This window comes from Astatotilapia calliptera, chromosome 10 (genome assembly GCF_964374335.1).
Source record: "Astatotilapia calliptera chromosome 10, fAstCal68.1, whole genome shotgun sequence".
Lineage (NCBI taxonomy): Eukaryota > Metazoa > Chordata > Actinopteri > Cichliformes > Cichlidae > Astatotilapia > Astatotilapia calliptera.
In genome coordinates, this window is record NC_137431.1 from 24,503,404 (window position 1) to 24,530,748 (window position 27,345).

The 27,345-nt window shown below is 38.4% G+C and overlaps 1 protein-coding gene across 2 annotated transcripts in view; it reads right to left on the reverse strand.

Moving 5' to 3' along the window:
• The window catches only part of fstl4 (follistatin-like 4), a 221,494-nt gene that overhangs the window by 108,192 nt on the left and 85,957 nt on the right, over positions 1–27,345 (reverse strand). For both annotated transcript variants that reach the window (XM_026182327.2, XM_080307263.1), the window contains one exon: positions 20,446–20,688. In XM_026182327.2, coding sequence (XP_026038112.1) covers positions 20,446–20,688 — 243 coding nt within the window. The remainder of the gene's footprint in view (positions 1–20,445; positions 20,689–27,345) is intronic.

Consider the following 27,345-nt stretch of genomic DNA (forward strand, 5'->3'; position numbering starts at 1 on the left):
GATGCAGAATACAGATGGACATATGGAATATTCACTTTGTAAAAGCTCATTTTTTGTCTTAACCTTTCTGTCGTGTTCGGGTCAAATATGACCAATTTACAAATTAAAACACTCATAAATATTGTGTTTTACATCTGATTGCCTCAAGGCCTTATGACATCCTCCACACTATGCTGTATTTCCATGTATGTTTGCACTTTTCAATAAAATGCTGCACCTATTTCCCCATTTTACAAGCAAAATAGAAAGAAATGAGGGCTGACTCAAGACTTTTTCACACAACTATACACACTATGTCTAGAAGCACTCTTGTGTAGATTTCACCAGATTCAAACTGGAGGAACCCAACAGAACCTGTTAGAACAGCTGCAAAGGCTCTCCTGCAACAGCTGTATCTACTAAGCCATATTGAATAGTTACTGATATGGGGCCCGGAGGGCATTTCGTTTTACCTCTGTTATCTGTTTAGCCTAAGAAAGACTGACTTGCAGGCTGTCAGGCAGAGCTGCACCTCCTACACATATAAATCTGACAACTGTCAGCAGTAGTTTATTGCAGACATGTTACCAGGAGGTTTGGTTTACCAGGAGATTTTTATATCTGGGTTTTATTTTTGTTAAAGAATTTCTCGGTGAAAATGTCCAAAGGTTGCGTATGTATTTTATCTGCTTCCAGAGTAATTGGTTTAGAAAATTAGTTTGTCCACAGCCCAGGTTTAATTGGAATTAAACACAAATATATGGAAAGGTGAACCGCTCCTGCTGTTAGATTAACTGAGTCTATAAACGTCTGCTGAGGTAATCGCATTAGAAAAATGTGTGTAGTTGTGTGTTTTTGTGCAAATTTGTGAATGCAAATACAAGGCTGTCTATGCTGGCTCCAAGTTCCTGTGTGTGCACATCATTTTATATTAACCTATCCCACAGAAGGTCAGTGTAAACACGTAATTAGCTTTAAAACAAAGGACATTATCACCTCATTTTTTTCATACCTGCTAATATCTGCTATTGTCTGTCATGTGTATACCATCTCAAGAGAGCCATGGAGTTTAGTACCTCTTAATATGATATGAATTGCTCATTTAAGCTTCAACCAGGGACAAGGAAAAGTGCACCGAGTCGTTGTTTTGAGAATATGTGATAAATTAATCACACCAGATACTCACATTTATTTCTGATGTCCCTACTTTCCTGTAAATCTCTAATTAACACTGTTGATCCCAGTGTGTTGCAAAAATTAAATCAGAAGATCTAAGGGATGATTCACAACCTGTTATTGATAATGGGCTTCAATTAATTGAGTGCTCCTGAAGCATCAATCCTGCCTGAGTAGCAAGCACCTGTTTGAGTAATTAAGCACCTTGTGCATTCAGTCAGGGGCACATCTTCCCTGCTGACTGCTTCAAAGAACTACTGTGGGGCGTGCAGGCCGGATTATTGCCTTAAAAGATCATACTGAGAGTATGAAGCCCCAGCGCTGTCAAAGAAACTTAAAAAAAAAAAAAAACACATTATGCTACTTGGGGTGTAATAATTACTGAACTTATTTAGGGGTATTAACCCTTTAAAGCCGGTCAGAGCCGGCATGCTCTGTTTTGCATAACTATTTTTAAATCCCGGTAGCACTGCAACCACATAAGCTAGCGCAATAATTTCTTTTGCATATGAAACCGGAGGAGTTGTACTTACATCTTATGCCATCAGCTTGCCCTAGGTCACGGTTTCCTTCCACATATAGCTTTGCAAAAATTGCATAAAAAGCACTTGCAGCAACAAAAACATAATATTCCAGAAACATGCTTTGCCGATCCGATCAGCTGTTCGTAACACTTCCTATGCTGGAATAGATCAATTATCGCACATCCGCCATTGCCTGCCTGAAACCGGAAGTGACGTCATATTTGCGGAAATGTAGTTTTTTTTTTACCATCAGGGCTTTGTAAGCCTATACTAATGTTTTTAAAAGTTATGTTTGACTTTATGACTTTCTGTGTCGTTTCTGGGATGCTTAGAAGTCAAATTGCACTGCTGGAAATAGTTTATTTTGATGCGCATGCTGTTTATTTGCAAATTTGCACTATAATATTTATTTTTGTTTTTCCTGCAGTATATAAAAATTGATGTATTTCAAAAATAAAACTATGAAGACATTCAAAATAAATTTCCTGTGGTGGGAAACTATTTTGTGCAACTTTTTTGTATTTACAGTTTTGAGGGATAAGCCTCTTTAATTTCTCTGACAAGAAATATGTTAAAAAAACAAAAACGATTTTAAATTTTCTTGTAGTTTATTGCACTCTTTTTGCAATTAATGTAATTACTATGCACTTAATGCATACATATTATTAAAATTTCGGCTATAATGGTTGTATTGATGTATAGCAAGTTGAAATGCTCCCAAAAATGGCACTACAGCATGTAAAAATATAAGCTCTGGCGGACTTGGTTCTATGGTAGGTCTTAAAGGTTTAATTACTACACCTTAAAATAAGTCCAGTAAGATTAAATAAGTAGTGTGTACGCAAAAAAGAAAGAGGAAAAAAGAAACCACGCTGGGTAAAAACAGCTAATTAACGATATAGCTATCTTATTTAGGTCATCTTGCACCCATTTGGCATTGTTGACATTGGCAGGTTCAAATGTGTGACACTGAATCCATAACTAGGGCTAATGATACCCTATCCACTATCTGGCAGCAGCTCAGTAAAATTATACTTTTTGAGGAGTGGCTGAAATGTTATCTACTGCATCACAGCATATGTTCACTTCTGCAGACGTGGTGGTTTATGTACTTTTTAAAACCTAGTGCACTTTAATCCATATAAAAAATGATTCCGTTTAAACCCATAAAAATGGTTTTGTAACGTATATTATTATCCATGCATTATGTAGTCTCTCGAGGCCCTGCAGCAAATGCTTAGTTCTAGTCAGTGCGCGCTAGTCCAAATCTGCTCATGTTCAATAAGACATCTTAGCCGTACTCATTCACAGTATATTAACTCAATTCACTACTCAAACAATGATATTTCAGGTTAATGTCAATACTATACTTCTCTGCAGCTGTGACTATTTGGAGAAGCAGCGCAGTGGCCTGAAACACTACCCCAAAGGATGGAGTGTCTCTTTGTGTTAGACAGATTATTGCAGGCTGGTTGGAGGACGGATTGGGATTTAACAGAGGACAGCCATTAAGTGGGCTTCCCTTCAAGGTGTCAGTAACAAAAAATAAATACATAAGTAAATGCAAGCTGAGGTTAGTGCTGGGTAGTAAATCAGCCTTTTTTAAAAGCTGAATTGAATAGTTTCCTGTTTATATCAATATATTTTGATATGTCAATATAAAATGGTTAAATTGGTTTACATTTACAGCATATATTTACAGTATATTGACTTTATTTTTATTTTTGTGCATGTTTGATGCTCTCCGTCCTTTTAATTGCCCCCTTGGGGATAAATAATGTGTTTCTTTATTTGAATGTTGAATTAAATATACACTATTTTCTTCCAGAAAGCTGCCATATCTACCCTAATAGAACTCCATCAAAGCCTGCAAACCAGCCCCCCCCCCCCGACACACACACACACACACACACACACACACACACACACACACACACACACACACACACACACACACACACACACACACACAGGTTCTTGTGAAAGCAGTGATAGAAAGAGCGATATTTTAGGGATGGATTTGTGAAAAACACTGAGAAAGTACAATACTAGATTTTGCTCTCATTCTGCTCACTTTAAGTCACAAATAAAAGATGTCCAATGTAACATGTAACTTATATCATAGAACACATTATGTATCACTGTTTAGCTTAAAAATACAAAACAGGATGTTTAAGAATTTAAGGTTTAAGAGGTTTAAGAATACAAAATGAAGAAAGGAAATAGGAAGGATGAGGAAAGGAGAAGGACTGTGCATGAAAGTACAGAGCAGAAATCATATAAAAAGTATAAAAGAATATCATCAGTAGACTAGAGACCTACACAAGAGGAAAAGTCAGAGGAATAGACATCACTTGAGGCAGAATTAAATTTTAGTAATACAAACATTTCTTGAAGGAAAAGCTCAGAATCAGTAATGTTAGATCAAGGCCTGATTAAAAAGGCACAGGTTGAAGACAGGCTGAAAATGTGATTCAGAACACTATCCACTGAGGTTTGGTCTATTAAAATAAAACCAAAAGCACAGAGAGAAAACAGGGAGATTGGATGGATGGGTATAAAAGAGAGAAGAAGAGTTGAGCAAATTTATAGAAAAGCAAAGAGAAGGACATGGATGAGCAGAATGGAGCCTTGGGGATGGAGAGTGAAGTGGATGAGCGAATAACTGGTGAGGACAGAAGGAGGAAAGAGTGGAAAGAGAGGAGTATAAAGGAGAAGAGCAGGGGGAAAAGAAGAGGAATGAGTGGAGGGCTTGGAGAGCTAGGTTGCAGCTCTGGGGACACGTGAATGAAGAAGCTGAGAGAGACACGGGTGTAGCTGCAGGGGTGGTTGCTCCATTGCGCAGGTTGCGCTAGAAAAGAGGGCAGAGATGGAAGTCACTTTTTGAGCTCTGGGGCCCAGAATCCAGTGTGCATGTTAGTTAGGGAAGGAAGAGTGTATTTGCCCTGTCATTGAAGCTCCCAGGCCAACCACTAGTGCATTGTTCCATGGCAAATGATCCTGCAGGAAAGAGCTGCGTGTGGATTTGTTTTCTATGTGTGTTCAGCGTGTGTGTAATTTTGCAAGTCGTGAATATATATATTTTTCTCCAGCATAACACGGGAGCCACTCTTCAAAAGCAATTACTGAAGCTCAAGTATGAAGTGTTTGTTTACCATGAAAGTGACCTGCCACTCAGGATTTCAATTATCAGCCTCTCTGCCTGTGAACCTAAGCTTACACACAGAACAATAACACCCTGCGTTTTTGCACAGATAAGGTAGCAGGCGCCAGGTTCGGCCACAATCCAAATAACTACATCTAACAAGATAACAGGACCATTAAAACATCTGAAGTGTTCCCGTAGAGTCGCTGTTATCGTCTGCCAGGGGAACTGCCATCATTGCATGAGGTAACAACAAACAATGGAAAAAATTAAACAGCATGATGGGAAACAAAATATGGCATAAGGGGAAGCACTGCAAATATTTGTAACTCATACATTCATAACTCATGAACTTAACTCTATATTATGTTCTAGTCAATACATTGCATTTCTGTTTAATCTGTAACAGGACCTCCTTGTTTTGAATTGAATTGAAATGGAACACTAGAGGTGTTCTTCATTAAAACTGAGGATCGCAACTAGCTTGCAGCACTAGAAGTAGGCCCTGTCTTCGAGGAAGGGAAATAATGTTAATTTAGCTATTAATTCCACACATACACGCACACTCTGAAGGGATAAGCAAGTGGAGCTGTGTTAAATCCTAAACAAGGGTCTGCGCAAACAAATTATTTAGCAGTGAACTATGTGGAATAGGAGTTCAGTGATTAGACAGTCATTTGTCACACTAGCGTCACGTGTGGACCACTTGAGCAGACAAATGTTTTATGAAGTGGCCTTTAGCGTGACATGGACCTTCTAATCAGGAGCTCAGACAAATGTTTAAAATGTAGAAAATGACTGCGAGTGAGCGAGTGGTGAAAGGAGGGAAACAAACAAACTGCAGAATTAGTGTCATGAGTAATAAGCAGTCCTCCTCTTCCACCCAGCTGTAAGTAATTCCATTGAAGTGCAGTGACTAATTGATATGAACTGATAGCCATCACTGAGAAGATCTCACATTACCACGCAGTACAATTGAATAATGCAACTGTTTTGCATGATAATGAATGAGGCTCTGACAATTCAATCACCCACAGACTAAATATCTAATGTCATATAAAGAATATGAAAGATCTAGATTCTTCACGGTGAATGAAGAAGCAGCAGAGTCATGTCTGAAGCAGGCCTTCTCAGCAAAAATACATGTTTTTAATCCTCCCCCACTTTTTGTAGTAACACTATTTTATTCAAGAATGTATTCTTTCAGTTTGCATAATTGATTTGATTTGGAAGATAAATTCTCTCTATCCCTTAGACTTTAAATGAAGTGCTGCTGTTGTTGACACTCAGCAAAATAGATAATCAACTGTGAACTGTGCTGACTTGAAATAATAAGAGAAAGCTGTGAGGAAATCTGTGGATTTGGGAGTGCATCGAGAATTTCAGGGGTTGTGTGTTTTATTTATACCAGTGGAATACTCTCTATTTAAATCACAGCACAGGTTTTAGGCATGATGTGTTCCTACTAAACAAAATGGAAAACCTGAGTAGGAGATGAGGTTTGCAGTTTTTTTTCTTCCAAATTAGGTTGCACCTGGACAACATACTGGAAACGCGCAAAGACATTTGAACATAAAGGTCAGTATAATCATTAGTTCTAGGAGCTTGAATTTTATCCTTTTAGGATTTTTATAAAAGCAAAACTATGTATTTATTTATTTGTTTATGTATTTATTCGTTCCAAGTTAAGGTTTAAAAGCTTGCTAAACCAAGAAAGAAACACTGAACTTACAAATAACTACAAAATATACAATATTTATACTCCAATTATGTATTTTTGTTCTTACATTCATTATCTGGTATATAATCTGCTGCGCATCAGGATTCAAGAGCTTGCAGCAAATAGTAGAAGCATCTTGAAGCTCATCAGAGTTTTCTTTCACTCTGCACAGACATTTTTCACAAATGCTGCATCCACAAAGCCACCAGCATTGTGCACAAGTAATATGCAACTGAAATATTCCGGCCCTCGCTGCCAGACCTGCATGTTTTGTCTTTTATCTCAATTAACACACTAAAAAACAAACAAATTTAAAATTTTTGCAACATTCTTGATTGATAAAAGTCAGATTTATAACTTAAAGGGAAACACAATTACCCAGTATATCTGCTGCAAGACATGCTGGGCGATTCACAAAACAAATTATATATCTAAAAGGAATTAAAGAGATGTGAAAGATGATTTAAAATGGGATGCAATCACACACCTTTGGAACTTCAGGTTGGGGGTTCGACGGCTGATCAGAGCTTCTGTATCCAGTAAGGGTCCCTAGGCTAGACCCCCCGTGCTAACCAAGCCTACATCGGATATGAATTAACAACCTCTTTATCAGCAGAAGGGCTATTCATCATCCCATCAGGTATTGACACAGCAGTGGGACTGTAACCAGATGGAGTATCACCTCAAAAGAATACTATTATTCCCTGCCAGCAGCAGTGACACCTGTAACATAGGCACTAAAACAAAAAGGTCAGCAGCATCCATCCATGCTGCTCCGGTTCTCTGAGGAAATCTTGTGGGATGAGCTTGAAAACAATAACACGGACTGATAACTTTCCCGAGGCAGCTGCTGGGGTTGTTACTCCCTTTGGATCTTAGAATTAGAGCACTCTCCATAGTCAGCGACTTATGGTAGAATGGTGAGTCAATGATGCAAATAGGCCCCGTGGTACTGAGATGCTAATAATGAGCACCAAGGGCACAGTGTCACTCAATAAATCAGGGTAACACAAGCTACTTTTGTTGATCGGATGAAATGACCATGAAAAATGTACGGGTGGAAAGCTTGCTGCTCCCAAAGGAGAACGGCATGCGAGGCCACCTTGCTTTCAAAACAGTATGTTTATTTATTTATTTTTATCACAAATTTGGGTGTCAGCAAAACAGAACAGATGTTTATTCAATGCAGCAAAATCCAAAAAAAGAGGCTTTTGTTAAATATAATCTCTTAGATTGTTTCGGTGGAAGGCTTGCATGTAGATGGATCACTACAAATTAAATGCAGTTGTTTACTATTAAGCGTCACCTATATTACACATTATATTTAAATTAACAACTGGCTCAAACACTGAAAATACCAGTAATATTATATATTACATGTACCAGGTTAAGTCCACTTGAAATATTTGATTTACTTTTATTTCAAACTAAATGAACAAATCAATGAAATCTTAACTATTCAAATATTTTGGGATTACATGCGTTGCAGAACTCTTTTTTTGTTTTTAAAGGAACGATTCTGAGATATAACTTCTTCCTTTTTTAAGGGAGCACATTTTCAGTCTTTGCATTGAGAATAGTACTCAAAGGGCAAGTAGCTTGAGTGTCTTGGTGAAATAGAGGGCTGTGCTAGAAGCTGGGCAGTCATTCAGTTGATCATTCAGTCATCTCGAGAGCTGGCAAATCAGTTGGTGCAGCACACTGAGCTGCGCTAGTTGTCAATCTGGGCTCGTTCTTTGCCCTCTGGTCAAACTGTTCAACTGGCAGGGTGGAAGTATATAATCTGACAACTCGTGTTACAAGGCAGTGGAGGCACTGTTCAGTCATCTCTTTCCAGCAAGATCGCTGTCCAGATGCTTAAAAATCTGTAACAGGACCTCCTGTAAAAACTCTGTTAAAAGCAAGTGCATCCTCCAAAAAAGGATGAAATGTGCACCTGTATTCTTTTAGATTTAGAAAGTAGTAAACAAAAAATAATTCATTAACACTTTTTGTGCATTTGTGTGCATCATTCAAGTAGAAAGAACTGATGTGAACTTGAGAAAACGTAACCGTAAATATGTGATAACCTACATCTGAGCACAGGAGCAAGTAGGAAAATGAGTCACACGCTGCACTAAAAATGCTGATTGTAAGTTGTCATTATTACAGTCCAAATCAGGAAATGATTACAAAGTGCATAAAAAAATTGTGAGACTGGATGAAGTTTTATCTTTGGGATTGCATTGATTATGAAACTGCTGCTCTCATTACATGATACTCTTATTTTTAACATTATAAATTTTCTAGGGTCTCTTTGCCTGAAGTGGTTCTGTAAAAAAACAAAAGCTTGCAATTTTCTTGTGCACAAACGTAAGTAGTCTGGTGATAATTGGCGCACTTTTGTCTGCGCCCTTATTTCCCAGTGGATCACCACAGCGATAGAGCCGCATGTTCGATTTGACACTGAATGCTCTTCCTCATGCAATCCTCACGTTTATCTGGGCTTGGGACCGGCAATCGAAGTACACTTGTGACTCTCTGTGTTTATGTTTGTGTCCTCATGGTTTCAAATTAGAGCTCTTGTGCGTGTAAAGTGAATGTGTTAACCACCAATAATACTGAAATTTATATAAATTCATGTAACAATATATCTTAATCGAGTTAAGAACCATTATAGTTCAGTCCCCAGACAGTTATCTGAGCTAACTTGTCCACAGAAGTGATCAAATACTTTAAGTCTAATCAGATTATCCATCACGTGATAGCATTGCGCCCACCAGATTAATTTTATGGCACGCCGACGACCTTGTCCTATTGTGTGAAGCAGCTACAAATACTTCCATGTGAAAGTAAAGATCTTTGCACTCACTGCAATGGATTAGGAGTGAACCAAGCCACACATCCATTTTACACTCCTAGTTTATGTCTCTGTATGTGTTTGTGTTTGTGTGTGCGAGTGTTTGTGTTTGTCAAGAATGAAGAGTGTATATGATTTTTTTTTCTTCCCAGGGTCACTTTGCCTCGAGGTGATTCTTGTATTTTTATTTTTTTATTTTCCAGGCTCACACTCTACTTAAGCTCTGAACCAATTTAACACAGACCGGGAACGCAGTTAAAAGCTTGACAGAGTCACTCAAATCCCCATCTGCACTATATTGGGGGCATGACAAGAAAAAAAAAACGAGGGTGAACGATAGAGAAGAGGAAAGTGGTCTATGAGGAAGAGTGGGGAGGGCAGGCTGTTTAAGGGGGAATGAAATAGATCTGCATGGACACAGAAAGAGAGCAGTGTGTGTGTACTATGAATGGCACTATATTGCTAGGAAGAGTTATTTGAATTAAACTGATATTTAATTATCATACAGACATTAAAATGATGTCTAAACTGGAGCAAAAGATATTCATCTCACTTGTTAGTAAATGAAACGAGACTTCATCAAAAACAGATCAGACAAGTTTCAAAGTTTGGGGCTAGAAACACTGGCAGCCATATGTGTTTTCCATTTATACAGCCATTAAACTGATGAAAGGATTGCTGAATTGAAGGGGATGGGCCAAATGAATTCATTTGTCACTTTCTAATTTCTCAGTTGTTCAGAGCCATTTGCCAACAGCTCTTAAAAAGTTGTGTTAGGAACAGTAATAAAAACAGACCATGTCGATGATGAGCTCCAAAAATGATGCAGTGCCACCTGTTAATGCTACAAGATGTAGACAGAATGCCAAAATGGCTTTCCCTGAACAAAACCCACATTAGGGATTTTTTAATTACTTCAACAAGGCAAAATGAGGGAAAAGCTGTGTGCGTGTGTGTGTGTGTGTGTGTGTGTGTGTGTGTTATACATCTATGGTGAGAAGCAGTAAAAAAGAAAAAAAAAAAAGAATTTCAAATTGTGATGCCCATCACAATTTGTTTACTCCCAACTCGGATTTAAATTATCAATATATCCATACTGCATGTGCCAGGCTGAGCAGCACACGTCTGCAGCTAAAGCCAGGCAAGTGATTTAAGAGGTCCATTGTGGTGCTGTGGAGTATAGCGCACCACAGAAAAGGCAAAGTGAGAGGCAATGGCAGTGTTGTGACAAGCATGTCAAAATCTCTTAGGCATGAATAAACATTCTCTTTCATAAGAGATTATTTTGCTTTTTGCTTTTTTTTTTTGGTCATGACAGAAGCGTGTACCGTCATTTTCGTGTGTGTGTGTGTGTGTGTGTGTGTGTGTGTTTCAGAGAGAGAGAGAGTCCACGTAAAAGGATGAGTAGGCATCTACATAAGAGAGGTGAAAAATAAAAAGCCAAAACCAAAAAACAATCCACCAAGCAAACAAACAAACAAACAAAAAAAACCTGAGCATCTACTAAACATTAAAGATGAAGCTTGTAATAAAGCAAAAATAATAAAAAAAATCAATAATGATTAAAACTAATGAAAGAATGTTATAATGTTATAATGAACATTTAGTACTAATTTAGCTGATTTTGCCATTAAAACAAATGCAAAATTAACACAAAATACAGGAACAAAAACAAGACATATATTCATCCAAACGACTGTTTAGGCAAAAATAATTGTAACTTGCAACAGAAAATTATTGGAATATCAGATAAAGAATTTTCTTTGAGTTTGTCATTATGTTTGTTAACTAATGAAACAAAACAATGATAGTTTTGGGTTTAGTTTTTAAATTGGCATATATAATATGAAAAGCCATTATTTACTACAATTATTTACTAGTACTAATACATACCTACACTACAGTATTATTTGGCCTATTGGAGCTAATAGCCATGAAATGAAAATGGTACCATTCATGTTTTTTAGTCTGTTGCTAGACATCGTGAAGACAATATAATATAATATCCCCTATATGTAATATCACTCAAAATTACACTTTTGTGGCTATAAAGCGGATGTTGGAGCTGTGAAATGAAAAAGACAGGATGCAGGATATGATGTCACAGATGCTTAAAAGTTGCTTAACAAAAAAAGATGCTTAACAGGTGGTTGCTTGGCAACCTGTTGATATCCTGATATAGATAAGAACCTTCAGGTGCCTAAGATCTGTGTGCCAAATTTGGTTGCTAAACTCTTGATCATGTCACAGGTGTTGGCGGACAAAGCAACAAAAGCACAGACAGACAGAAATCTCTTGAATTACAGGAAGATACCCAATTAACCACAGCAGGTGTAGCCTGATTCACCATGAAGGTTTTATGGAATATCAGACAGCATTGGTTGAGTGTCGATGGTATTACCCCTACACCAGTACATTGGGGTAAACCAGTGGTCAAAAGACACCTCCTTTGTTCGCAGGGGAGACTGTTGACCAACTAAATGAGGTGAATGAATGCAGCAGTGAAAAGACAAAATGACGAAAAAGTGTTTGCACAAGATGACATAAGGCTGATATAATTTGGCTGATATACATGTAAAAGCAAACCATAACTAAAATAAAGTCCTGCCAAAGCAACCCCTGCTGGTGATAGTTTGTGTTTTTGTGTATGTGAATGGATGTTTTACACATAGCCCAGACTAGCTTTTGTTATGTGACATGGACAATTTTACATCCCTGCTGGAGCAGTTCAGTTAAAGAGTTTGGGTTTCTAAAATGTGCCCTTGTAATGTAGAATTGATCGATGTAGGTTGATAGGGTTCAGTGGAATGAATATAAAATGTATTCAATGAACTGATTAGCTCACACCACCCAAGTAGGTCAGTCATTAATGACAGTACAAACATACTGTTGGAGGAAAAGTGGGACAGTGGTCAGTACTGTTGCCTCCCAGCACAAAGGTTCATTGCTCGAACCTGCTGGTGTTCTGCGTGGAGTGCGCTCTACCTGTGACGATAAGGAAGGCCAGCTCCACACCCACACAGGGACTGAATTGGATAAGCAGTTTAAACAAAGTGTATGGATGTACAAAGAAAAACAAACCTTGGAGAGTTAGTATCAGAATCAGCAATACATAATTTCTAGATTCCAGCCTGCTTTAGTGACATAGCAACAAATTGCTCATAAGTACATTTCATTATGGGATATTACTATACAGCAATTGTTTGGCCATTTTTTAATAAACCAAAGAAAATTATATTAATTTAAATCCAACAAAGAGTTTGCAGAAAGAAAGCAAGACAAAAACAAGATGTCATGAACATCCCGCAATTACACTTTGTTTTTCATCTTTAATGGCATTAAATTTTAACCCTATATAATCTTGATTAATGTATAAAACTAAAGACGCAGCCCTGGAGCTCAAGTTAAGTTGATCCTTCTTGTGAGAATGATCAAACTACTGTGTGTTTGCGTGACTAAGTTGATAGCAGCAGTCACAGGAAGGGGTAGAGGGTTAGCAAGCAATAAGATGGACGGTGGAGGCAGGGTGCTGCCATGGGCTGCAGGGAGAGAGAGGGAGTACAAAGACAAACGGGGGAAGCTTTTGATGGCTAATGCAATAACCACAGCTGCCACTGAATGAGCCAGAATGATGAAGAGTAATCAGAGTGGTTGAGGCAGCTCTAAAAGTTAGAGACACCGCAAACACGGGTAGTTGATAGATGGCTAAAAGGGAGGTTGGAGAGAGGAAAAGACAAAGCAATTCATTATATCAAGAACACTGTAGCTGTCATTTTTTTGTGAAATTTGGCAACAGCTTGTGAATCTCAAGAAGACTGATGATTGCTAAAATATCAATCAATCAGCACCCTTATGAGAATCTTTATTTAAGTGGCTAGTTAAAGCAACTGAAGAACTATTTTCAGTACTGATGTCTTCAAAAGGTGAAATGAGGATGTCTGCCTTTTTTCCCCCTCTGCTTGATAAGTGACTCAAACTAGCAGTTTATTATCACAATGGCTGCAAATTAATTTTTGACCAGTCAGCCAATCAATTAATCATTGCAGCTCTGCAATCAACTTTAACCTGGCTGGTGTCCAGTCTGGAGAGGATGGGGTGGGGGTGGGGGTGGGGGGTGGGGGGTCAGGGCTCCCCACAAGGAATTTCAAGTGAGGGCTGGCAACTAATGTTATGAACCGCCTGGCTTAGTGGACCCAGTGGAGACTCAACACTAATTTCAGTCTGAAAGCTACCACATTGCTCGTCTGATCTAAGAGTCAGCGGGATCACAACTTAGAATCACCAGAATGACACTTGTCCATAATAGAGTGGTCAAACCAGGTACATTAAAGACCTCCCTGTGGAGTGGCATACACAACCTGGTGAAAACAGATGTCTCTTTGGACTGCCTTTTCTAGAAGCTTCCTACTCATCAGGAAGATGAAAGCGATGAATCAAGTGTGTTAGTTCTTTTTCGGATCGTTTCAGAGGGAAAGGGCCATAATCAAAGGCAAGGTCAGAAAAGAGCCGACTCTCTGTCCAGCACTCATCACAGGAGAAGAAAGAGAAAACATGTTGTGCTTCTGGTGCCTGTTTCAGAAATTCAGGGATTTCTAAAGCTAATGAGATTTTAAAAATCTTTAAATGTAATTGAATTTATACATCATGCACTTAATAAAAGAATTAAGTGAATGCCAAGTGTAATTTTATTTTAATAATCACTTCCAGATTTCAACATTTCTGTCTCAAAGTAATCTCCTTTTTCCAAATTAGCCAAAAATAAATAAACAGATATCTAAAACACAGGGAAAACTAAGGTGAGCTGTCTCTGATGCACTACTATATGTAGTTCATTCTGAAAATAAAATCAGCGAAAGAGTGGCACTGCCACTCTATTAAAAGGTGTTATCATTTTTATTAGATCAATCACTTGACAAGAGTGTAATTTATCACATGGTTATAAAAAGAAAAAGTAAAAAAAAAAAGTAAAAAAAAACAGATGACAGACTGAAAACCTGTTTTATGACTTCTGGTACTTTTAGTAATTTGAATCTAAATAGGTTATTAAGTTTGAGTGCTTCAGGTATATCAATCTTTTTAATTGACAGTTTGCCCTTTCTAAAGCCATTTGGCGTCAAGCAAGTTTTGACTTTGAAGCCGATTATCTATTTGCCGTACTTGAGCAGACAAACTGACTTTCCCTTGTGTACGTTAGACATTTGTGGTTTCCGTGGTAATTTTATAGCGGGGTCTTTGTGAAATGGATAGCTGAAGTGAGCTCAGACTAATCTTAGAAGTGCTGCAGTGAAAACAGAATTAAAGTTATCATAAAAAAGGTGAAAGAATGAAAATCTCTTTATAGGGTTTTGGTTTAAACATTGTTGTGTCCCTTTTACTGGTATGTAACAGTTATCAATTCACTTCAGAGTGTGGCATTTTATAATCCCATTGTTATTCTAATGTTATTATACAAATACACATTTTTTTTAGCCAATATGTATTAAATCATCAGCTGAGAAGAAAGAAAGAAGTGGGGAGAACAAAAAACCCCATCCAGACATTTATTATGCTTTTTTTTCCTGCCCTGAAATCACCTTTGCCGTCTGTCAAAAAAGTCAAATCCTTTACCACACACTTTTGAGTATCAAGCCAGAAGCAAGCTGCAGCCTCCTTCAAGCTGCATCAAAGAGAATATCTGGGTACCCTCAGATAGCCGAGTGGTAAACTCCTTCACCTGTGCAACTCTGTTTGCCACAACAGGTATACAGTAGTTTGAGCCATTAAACATTCTCCCTTGATTTTCCCCACTGCCCGAGGAAAAAATAAGATAAAAATTTAATTAAAAACATAAAACCAAAGGAGAGTTGAGAGTTGACCTCTCTCCTTGAAAAAAGTCAACTTTTTCTCTGAAGCTCATAGAAACTTCTGATGTTACAAGATACAATTGTACCCCCAAACATAAAACAACAAAACTTTTTAAAGAGTACAAAGGTAAAATCTCATTAAAGTCATGACAAATTTCAGGTAAGTGACTGAAACAGGCAACTGCAGATGAACTGGGAAACTCTAGTAAAAGTCTCATAAATAAAATGAAAAAAAAAAATCTGTTTAATTATTTGGTTTCTTTTGTGTGTGTGTGTGTGTGTGTCAGTGTGTGTTTGCGTGTGTTTTTCTCCACTTTAGCTTAAAGTAACATGTGTAATTGTAGCAGCGGATGCCATTGGTTATGCATGCAGACCTATTAAAAGCTTAATGCATAAACAAAATGAGCTCTGTAAGTGGAAGGCAGTAAGGAAAGGTCAGTTATTTTTTCCCTTTCCAAAGTGAAGAGCTTTGGACCAGCTCTGCGGAGAAAATCACAGTCATGCAAATATGACGAGACGAAAGCTGGCATAACTACTTGCTATATTTGACACTGTGACTTTGACCCTAGCCCTGGGCTGAAAGAAATAGGCTTTCACAGCTGAGCTTTTAGGTTTATCATATTTGAAAGCAAATTCACCCCCCACCCCCACCCCCCATACCCCCACCCTATTCTGTGAAAAAAAAAAAAAGTCAGTGGCTTAAAACGTTGCTCTGGGGTCCCCAGAGATCCATTTGTGTCTTACTCACTCTCTGAGTGGGGGGGGGGGGGGGGGGGGGGGCGTATGAGCACATTTGCAGCTTCATCTTTTTTTTTTCTCTATTCATTTTTATTTGAAAGACACATATTACTATTATCGTACTTCTGTATAATATTGTTGTCTTATCCTATTGTCATTAACCGTTGAGGACTGGGGTAGTTGCCGAGTCAAATCCTGACAGAAATGGAGGAAAATGGTCAATTGTGTCTCATTCTGCAGCTGGAGATGCGACGCAGAGCTTCAAACCAGAACAGGATGTGTTGCTGTTTTCAAGCGTTATTGATCAACGCCAGGGATGCTTCTTTCCAGTGCTCTGTACAAATAGTGATTATGAATAATGGCTGTAGCACACCACTGAGAGACGTGCCTTCTAATGTTTTCTTTGTATGTCATGTGCAATATTGACTTCACATGTACAGACACACACATGATTCCCATAACATCTGACCGATTTCCACAATTTTCCATCTCCTGCTGGGTTGCATTCAGACATCAAGTTTAAGCTTAATGTGCCAACTGAACGCCCCTAATGTGGATTAGCTATGCATGGTAATGTCTGGAAGGAATCCTTGCCTCCCTAATGTGATATTCCTGAAAGTGCTGCCATGTTTGTGTGAGTTATTGTGCGTCTGTGTTTCTGTGCTGCGTTGACATGAAATCATGCGCTCAAAAATAACTATAGCTTTGCTTTCTATTTTAACATTAGTGCCCCGAGGGAGTATAAAACATGCTTAATACTAGTCTGACCTGGAAAACTGGGAAAAAAGAGGCTATGCCACCAGGTTTGCAGCCCCGTTACCTTTAAATCGAAGTAATAATAAAGTGAGTGGGCTGCCTTTGGATAATAATACAGACTGTTCATGCTGAGAGTGCGATTTTGCTAATGAGAGATAGTCAAGAGTGAAGATTTAAACGATTTACAATAGGGAACCAGTGATCCCAGGTAACCTTGTGGTGATTTGTGAGTGCATGGATATGTAGTGAGGAGAAAGAAGGAACAGACTGAGTCAGTGCATGTGCACATAATGCATAAACGTCTATGGAAAAATGTTTGGATGGCCATTTTCATAATCTAATTGAATGCATATAAAATTTAGAATTATGAAAGGATTTGCTGCAAAATAAACCTGTTAATGATATGTTTGCACTGCTCAACACTGGTTTCCTTCTGACTCAAAACTCAGTTAAAGTTCCACAATTAGATTGATCATCAAATTAGTTTTTAGGGTGCAATTATAAATGATTTAGAGGCCAGTCTTTGTGATTAGGGCCAACTGCCTAATAAGTAAGCTGACTTGTAGTGAAAGGAGCATGATTAACCAAGTCGACCAGACAGAAGAGATGAATAAGCACCTGATGAAAATGCCTACTGTCCTTGTCCCAGTGTAAGTGCATCGCTATTGTTTCCCAGAAAAACTCGACCCCGAGCCACAGCCTTCAGCGCCAAACTACAGATGATTTCGTCCTTTCATCTCAACTGAATCGGTGGCTGACAGAAACCGGCACAATTTTCACAGTGATTGATGTTTGTGACTGGAACTTGACAGCTGGCAACATGCTACAAAACAGTTGCTTTGCTTGTCAATGCGACGATTTTTGTTTAAATGTTTCAACATCAAACCAAAGTTAAAACCTAAGCGTAGCCTTCAGACTGTTCATATGTACCCCTCACGGGTATTAGAATATCATTTGAGGGCAATTTTCACTTGCAAAAGGGATCAAACATGTGCCATACACAGTGATGTAGTGAGACATCAAAGATACAGAGGCTGTGAAACAGTGTTTTTGTTGTTGTGTAAGCAGTGGAAAACAATGGAAATTACACAAAAAAGCCAGGTGAAAGGAAAAAAATAATATGCCCATGTAATAATTTCACTTGATTTCACTTAATCTCAACAGACTTTAAAAGCCAACAGCAGTGGAGCTAAAATCATCATAATTGCTTGCTTCTTCCAATTTAAGTGTGAAGGGACAAGAAAGCAAAGTACGACAAATGTTCAGTTGTTGGCAGCAATAATGAACACAAGCATCTTTAAGGGTTAATTCAGCTTTTAAAGTGGGGTCGTCCAAAGTACTTATTCCTTATCGGCGTATTACCTTCAATAAATGGCAGCTGAAGTGCCGACCGTCATTTAATGAATTGCCGTGAAAGCTAAGCAATGCACTGGTGAGGATGGGGTCAGCAGGAAAATGTATTATTCATACATGTATATCTCTCTCTCTATATATATATCTAAAACAGAGGCTTTCAGTTATAAATGTATATTCCAGTCCAAGTCTCTGAGTCTGTATTATTGTGAGACTTTGTTGATGATGATAACGTAGACCAGAGTTTTCACACTGGAAGTGTTGTGGCAACCAGAGACCACAGAAAGGACTTTGAGCAAAATAACCACTGAATATGGGGAAGTGGGTGTGCCTGGAGAGAGTTAATTAAAATAGAAAAAAAACCCAACAACTTATATTCTCTATTCATTGCGTAAGGTGTAATATTTAATTTTGATGTTTATGGCAGCTAATGAAAATCAGAAATCTAGTATCTCTCATCATTAGGGTATTTCCTAAAATTAATCAAAAGAGGCTCTGGTCAGGTAACTTGGTAGCAGTTTCAGCACTGTGAGCAGGCCTTAAGTCATCCTGGAAAAGGGAAATCTGCAGCAGATGGAAGCATGAAGTAGTCTAAAATATCCTGGTAGATTTCCGCGTTGACTTTGGACTTGATAAAACACAGCGGACCAACACTAGCTGATGACATGGCAAACCAAATCACCACAGACTGTGGGAAATTCAGCCTGGACTTCGATTCTGTGCCTCTGCTGACTCTAGGACCTAGAAAGACAGAATTTACTTTCATGTGATAAGAGGACTTTGGACCATTGATCAAAAGTTCTTTTCCTCCCTTTTCCTCCTTCTCTATGGATTAGTGTCGTAATATTAGGGACAGTTGAGGCCACTTTCCTGATGATGTTAGTGCACCTCGGTCCAGTCCTTGTGAAGCGCCACATGTTCTTAATTTGAATCTTCTTGGAAAGCCATCTCTGCTGCTTGGGCACCTTTTCCTATCACAATTTATCCTTGCTCTCAACTTTCATTTAATATGCTTCGATCCAGCGCTCTGCAAAGAGCCAGCCTTTTCAGCAGTGACCTTCTGTGGCTTGTGGAGGGTATCGTCATCTGGACCCAAATCAGTTGTCATTGTTGTTGCGTGTACTGAACAAGTCGACAATACCATGGTATTTAACCCTATAGATTACATTTAACTCATTTACTGAAACTGAAAATAAAATATTCTAATAATTTGAGATACCAGATTTTTGTTTTTGATGTGTTCTAATAATGATCTTTAAAACTAAAATAAAATAAAAAAAAACGACAACATATTTCACTTAATGTGCAATGAACTTGAAATAAAAAAAAGTTTTTCACAATATTTTCATATGCAATAATACATAGTAACCTGTTAATTTAAACTATTTTTTTTCTTTTATCTATGCACTGCTAAAATCCTGACATAAGTTAAAAACAGCAGGTGGGCATTTCGGCTATATTGACATGAGAAATGATCACTCAGTGTGAAGAGAGAGATGCCTGATCAGCTGCACTTCCTTTAACTGAGTGAGCGCAGGCTGAGAGAGTTGTAGGAAGTAGCAGCACAGCTGGATTGAAAGCTTCAGAGAGTTACCAAAGCTAAAAAACTAGCTTTGTGCTGAGGCGAGTTGGAAACAAAGATGTGCGGTTCTTTGAGCTGAAACCTGGAAGGCACAGCGCTGCGACATGGGAGGCTCATTAACTTGTTCACACATTCTATAACATGGGACTGTTAAGTTTCCAAACTCACACGCATCACACATCTTCAATTAATATGAAAACTATGAATGACTTTATATAGAAATGTTTTTGTAACTACTTAATCAAAGTGTATTTAATACAAGGTGTTACAGAGTATCACATAACATTTTGACTCATTAAACACCCACATTAATTTTTATATCAAATACACTTTTTGTGACCTTCTTATTTGTTACTTTGGATAAGGCAAATTATTGCAAAAAACAAAGAACCCACTGTTCCAAAGGTACACACAAAACCTAATACTTTAAGACTTTTTAAGCAACAACAGATGGTGAAATATGTGAAAAAGACTGACGTAAAATTGAAATATCCCTGAAAAACAAATACATGCAGCAAGCTGTTAGTTTGTTTGTTATCAAACTTTGGGGGGAAAATAATTTTGACAAACAGCTGCAGTATCACAGCATGGGCACACATATGTCCTCTATATCTTCTTCATCCTAAATGCCTTTGTAATTTATTTTGATTAATTATAATAGAATATCCAAGTTAAATAGACTTTTTTTTTTTATAAATATAACTTCAAATATATAACTTCAGTCATTTTTTTAACAGTGTGTGGCAGCCCTCTGCAGTGTCAGTGTAGCAGTGTAGCACTAAATCTGTACCTTTAAAGAAACAGTCCTTGCTGTGTACCACGTAGATCCGTCTTCTTTCCAGGCAGGCAGTGCGGTAAACCTCACAGTGGTTCTCATAGAATCTGCCGTCTGAGCCGCACACCGGCACAAAGGAGGGCCGGCATTTTTCCTGGCAAACGCACTCTGCGCGGCCAGTTTCTGCCATTAGCACACATTGTCGACCCCGTCCACAGTAGGTCCTCCGACAGGGGTCTCCATCCGGATCAGATAGGGCTGGAAGAGCAAGAGAGAAAAGGGCTTTTATATCAAGAAAGAAAGCCAGAGTGTATGCCTTCATAAAATCGTATGAGAGGGGGAAACTTAGGCAATTTTTACTTGCGTATATAAATCGGAAAGAGTTACAAGGGCAGAGATAGAGATCAGCTGAATTTACAAAAAGCAAAAATGAAATAGATTTGTCTCTCCAGCACAGACAGACAAAGACATGAGTATTGCTTTCTCATAGATTTTTGCTGCTTAAAAATAACATGGCCAAAATTCAAGGACAGTTCTCATGTAGTGTGAGATTCTGAGGAACTTAGATAATCAAATATGTTTTCAAATAAATGAATCAAAACAAAATAAAAAAAAATGACATTAATTCTCATTTTAAAAAAATTATTACATATGTGGTGCAGAATAAAACTAATCAAATATGTATTAAGGAAAACACATTTGCATGGATCATACAGTAGGCACCAAAATTAGAAAAACCGTAAACCAATGACAAACACCTCCAAACGTGATGGCAATTATCACACGGTGCTAACGAGGATAAACCTTTTTTTAAACCCAGTCTAACTCTCTACAGCTCAAACTGCAGGCTGCCCTTATTAACACCTCTCAGTAATCATTTGCACATACACGAGCACATGTGCATACAAACATACCAAGGTGTGTTTGAGCATATAAGGGCACTGAAAATGTAAGTAGAGTTTCCACATTCTGCCTTAGCTATTTTGTTGCCTATTAACACAAATGCACTCACTACTCACCCTCTTCATTATAACAACTCCTTGTGTCATCTCCTGACCTACACACATGTGCAGGGACAAATGCACACAGCCATCACCACTGTAACCACTCACTGCCTAGGGCACCTTGCTTCTTCTTCTTCTCACTGATTTAATCTATCTGCACTTAAAGGAAGTCAAAAAGCTGCTGATTCAGCCAGATGCTCCACCTTGGATTGATGTTTCCTGACTCTGTGAGCCTGACCTCTGGCCCATGCTCCGTGGGGTTATTACAGTGAAAACGAGATTCTCTAAAAGGTACAAGCAAGGAATTTGCTGCCTCACAACCTCATCTGGCAAATGCCAGGGGAATATATTAAACATAAAAATGCCAGATCCCTCCTAGAGTTTACATGTTTTTTCATGCGGTCGTGAGAGCGCCCAATTAATTATAGGCAAACATGAAACTCTCCTACGCAAGCACCCACAGTGTTGAATTCATTGGCAGAGGCTTAACTTTAGGGTTTATCTGCAAGATGATAAAAATTCATTCTGTAGTTTTATTTGAAAATAAAAGCATTTTACAACAAAAATGAGTAAAACATTTGATATAGATGAGACTTGATTTTTTGAGTAATTAAGTAAATAAATAAAATTTATTTATAAACCACTTTTTAAAACAAGAAGCTATTAAAAAGTGCTTCACATGGGAATATAAAACAAACAAAACAACATATTACACATGAACATTACCCAAATGCCTTTCTAAACAGATGTGTTTTAAGCCATGTTTTAAAAGAAGCCACAGAGTCAATGGTGTGTAGCGGGGGAAGTAAACTGTTCCACCGTATTGGAGCTAGGGTTTGAAAAGCGTGATCCCCTTTCATTTTCAAATGGGTCCGTGGAATAGTCAGAAGACCACTATCAGTGGATCTAAGGATTCGGTTTGGAGAGTAGGGCTGAAGAAGCTCAGTGATATAGGTGGGGGCCTCTCCTCGTAAAGACATAAATGTAAAAGTGAGGATTTTAAACTGATATCTGTACCCAACCGGAAGCCACTGCAAGGATTTTAACATGGGAGTGATATGGGAGAATTTATTACTTGGACCGCTTGAAAGCAATTTAAGGAAGCCTTAGACAGACAGGAAAAGAGTGTGTTACAATAACTAGGAGGAGATGAAGGCATGGACAAGCATCTCCATTTCACCTTTGGTGACAATAGTCCTAAGTTTAGCAATATTTCTTAAATGAAAAAAGCAGGAGCGGGTCAGAGACTTGATATGAGCATCAAAAGACAGAGATTGATCAAAAATTATTCCAAGATTCTGAGCAGTAGCTTTTGTCGAGGCTGAGAAAGGACCAATTGACAAATTTGGGGCTTGATACTCTCTGGAGCAAGAATTAAACACTCAGCCTTGTCTGCATTCAGCTGCAAAAAATTGTTCAATTTCCTTAAGACAGTCCATTAGAGTGGATAATTTGTCGAATTCCCAAGGTTTAAAGGAGATGTACATCTGCATACAGATGTTAGGAAATAATTATGAAACCGCTAATGATACGGCCTAAAGGAAGGATATATAATGAAAATAACAAGGGGCTTAAAACCAATCCTTGTGGGACTCCGCATGAAAATTTTTACTACATCTGACCAGACGTTTCCCACTGAAACTAAAAGTGTTCTATCAACCAGAAATTAGGTGAACCACTTTAGGACAGATCCAAATATCCCTACCATATGAGTTGAGTTATTATTTTATATGGAGACCGCTTCATTCACCATTAGAACAATTTGGAAAACCACAGAGGGAAACTACATGGCAGAATTAGCCTCTAAGAACATTATAGGACTTCCAGTGTAGGCAGGAGACATTCAAGCCAAAACTTGTTCTGACAGCTAGTCAGTGCCTGTGAATGCAGATGAATCTGAAATTCCATTTTGTCTACTGGTACTAACAGATTTTGCATATCCAAAAGCACAGTTTATGGAGATCAGCATAAGATAAGAACTTCTGAACCATCCTTTTGGTTTCTGTTAAAATATAAAAATGTCAAGAAGTGGTAGGAGATTAGGAGTCCCGCAGCCATTACAGGCCTACGGCGGGCGTTTTTATCAGTTAAATCACTGTTCTAAGCACTCACAAAAATGAAGTTTTGGCGTTAAAGCAAAGCTTTAAAAGCCCTAATTGATCCTGCTGTTTCTCCTATTAAAATTGCAAGCATTTTGTGCCTCTTGTTTACCTTTGAAGTCAACAAGCTCTCTTATTTGCCATGGAAACCAGGGCAAACAATAAACGACATGTGTTCATGCAGTTTTGAGGTTGAGTCAGGGATGCTGAGAAGGGGTCAACTTTATTATCCCTCTCTTGAATAAGGCTAAAAACCATACTGGCTTAACTTAAAAGAACCCAGTCCACGCTCTTATATTCAAACTGCTGAAAAGAGAAATTGAATTTGCCTCCAGTATAATCATATCTCAACTCTCAGCATATTCAATAATAGAGGTAATACGCTGTTGTCGGAGGACAAAAGTCCCTTAATTGCATTAAGGAGATTTGGGGGCCAATGCACAGAGGAACACAAGCTCACACACACACACAAACACATACATTAACACACCGGCACCCTCCTACTCACTTTTAGGTGTTAGTATGTAAACAAACATACACTCTATAGTCACTGTCTAATATCCAGCTTCTGTGCTTGCAAACACTGGAACATGGTCAAATACGAACACACACAAATGCTGCTGAAATTACTAAACCTTATGTGATCAAAAATAATGATTAACAGAACAAATAAATCACAGTAACTACTGTGATAGTAGCAGTTTAGGATTTTGAAATGTGTGACCACCTTTTTCTGTCCATTTGACATATTCTTGTCTAAACCTGGAATCAATTAATAGAAAATAACTGGTGGAGTAATCAGTAATAAGCATATTCGATATTGGCAGTTAAGCACAGCCCACAGGTAGGTGCAGCCTGACCTGACATTACTTTGACTACTTCTTTATCATAATTAAGTATTGGGAATCAAACTAAGTCGCGGCTTGGGGGCGTGCCAGGTAACTACCCCGATGGGAGTGTGAGGGGGATGGAGAGAGTGAAGAGAGACTCAATATCCAGTTTACTAATTGTTCTGCGTGTCTCGGCAAAGCATCTGTGGGAAATGCAAAATATCCCAGCTCCCCTGCGACCTTGCTGTTCATGTCAAGGTCGGGGACGATTACAAGATCGTTTGTATTCTCCAAGCATGAGAGATTAAATGCTTAGCAACAAACATCCAGTGGCTGTTATCCACTGGCGCTGGTTCTTCCTTCTTCATCTTCCCCTAGCTCTCTCCCCTTCCGTCCTCTTTCTTCTTTTCCCATTTTGTTCAGAGAACAGAGTACATGAACAGCTGCCGTTCAAACAACAGAAACAATAGTGCCCAAAAGTTACATTTACAATACGCAAGCTGTCTGACATTTAGCTAATTCGTAGCACTCGCATTCATCCTCACCATAAGTTCTTTTGTCTCACTCTCTTTTGGACCACGCTGGTTGCAATTGTGGCTTGCTTAAGAGGCTAAAAATGTCATTTGATAATCCTTCCTGTTTAAGCCGCTGGCACAGTACATATAAATGGCTCTTACAAGACGAAGCTTTTTTATGGTGCCAAGACAATACCATGCTGACCATACTGCTTCAAGCCTTTCTATCCTGTCACTGCAGTTTTTTGTTGATTATTCTTCATCCTCCTTTCCCTCCCCCCCTCTATTTCACTGCATGTGTATGTGTCTCTGTCTTTGTTTCCTCACTTTCTCTTTGTCAATATCTTTCTAAACTGGGCCTCAGAGAAACTGAAACCAGACATTGTCCACTATAATTACAGATTTCCTGTGCATGTTTTACGAGAAGCACTGCTGATAATTACATAGGAACATAAGCGACTGGGATGCGGTGGTAAGACTATTTTGGCTTATCTCCCTGACATTTTATGATAATCCAACATAAGTTTCCTCCTTTATTCCCCTTTTATGCAAGCCTAAGTGGATGAGAGCATAACTGGAAGCACAGCATGACTGACTGCCTTTTCATTTGTCGGGAAAAGCTACAATCTTGTCAGTCTCAGCCCTTACTGAATCATTTTGAAAAAGCTATTGGTAATTTGAATCCACAGTGAGGTATATAATGTGTGTGCAGAGCGCACTAGCATAAAGAACACAGCGAGTGCGCACACACACACACACACACACACACACACACACACACACACACACACACACACACAGAAAGAGAAAGTCAGAATATGTCACTTCACTCTGGAAGCAAAGTACTTCTGTCTAAGCCCTCGCTCTATTTAGCAACTAAAATATGCCTCAATTTATTTATACCTGAGGCTAGACTCTCAAGCTCTTTAAATTCCTTTAACATTTAAAGGCAATCACAATAAACTTTATTTTGTATTTAATCCAGCTCCACAGAGGCTAGTTTGTTGTTTTTTTGATACTTTCTCCTTGGAGAGACAGAGGGACACTGTAAGAGCTTCTTAGTAATTAGACTAGAAGAATATTTGCCCTGCTGATGTGGGACTCACTGCCTGCAGCACTACAATGTCATAAACCACCTTGATCCATGGAAATATGCTGCAGTCACAAACCCATACAGACACAAAGAGTTTTCTCTTTTTTCCCTGCCAGCAGACAGCTTCCGTTTTGTGATCGAGCCACTAAAGTGCCGCCGTCTTTTTAATTCAAGTGTTACATGAGTGTAGCATACATGTGCATGTAAAGGGCATGTGGATGGAGCACTTGTTTATTTGAGTTGTGCCGTCCAGGAAATGTACAGTCACATCTGCTGATCCTACAGATCAATCTGTTTGCTCTGAAGCAGCTGTAGATAATTAAATATTGAGACGCGCCGTCAAACACTGTCTCCCCTGTTCTGCACAGTTGGACAAAGCTATTCTGACATGCACACCAAGCTGGAATATCAATGGACAGCAGCGGCCCTCGGTGTTAGGTGAGATACTCACAGATAAGCACAAACCTGTCAGTTTAACTGCACTGTACCAAAAATGATGTTTCTTGTTTTAGTACAGAAAGTAGAATGCAAACAAGCAGAGGGAAATTTTGTTTAGATTACATGGATATTCAAGGCGCATCTTTTGTTGCCTTCCTCCCCCATTAAGCTCTAAATTTGTCCTTTGGCCTAGGGGTAATACTACACTTGACAAGAGGACTGATTCATCCAGCTTCCACATCAGACTCCATAAAATTCTACAAGATCACAAATCTTATGGTAAAACAGAAATGAAAAAAAAAAAAATAGACTGTCAAAAGGTTAAAAACAACCTATTTTTAAGATATGAAGTGTTTCCTGCGATTGGGTGTTGTCTTTACTGTCCCACCTTCAGTATTGATAATTTTAAATATTAGACACAGCACATGAAAAACCAACCACAGACACAGACTGAGAATCTCAGGTGAAGCATCTCCCAGAACTGTGTCTGAAAAGTGTAGTTTTTGAACAGGTTCTTGCGCATTAACTGAAAATAAATTTCGCCTCCACTCTGCACAGCCACACAAGCCTGGGGTTGAGATCTGGTCGATCAGCCAGGGAAATTTGTCCCCTTAGATATGTTAGCGACTCGTCCGTCTTTAGCCTGTGGCAGCAACACAGTGTAGATGAGGTTGATCGACAGTTTCATTTAAACCTTGTGGTGTTTTTATCAGAACAAAAACTGTTTCATATCAAAAGGAGACATCAACAAACAATGAGGTCAAGAAAAAATATATATAAATAAATACACTGAAAATCAAATAAATAAACAGAATAACAAGGACAAATGTCTAAAAAGAATAATTAATCTAAATGACCACTGTCTGCTTTAAGTAATCCATATTGTATTATTATGTCTTATTTATTTATAATAAGCATAAAGTCATCCAGGAACAA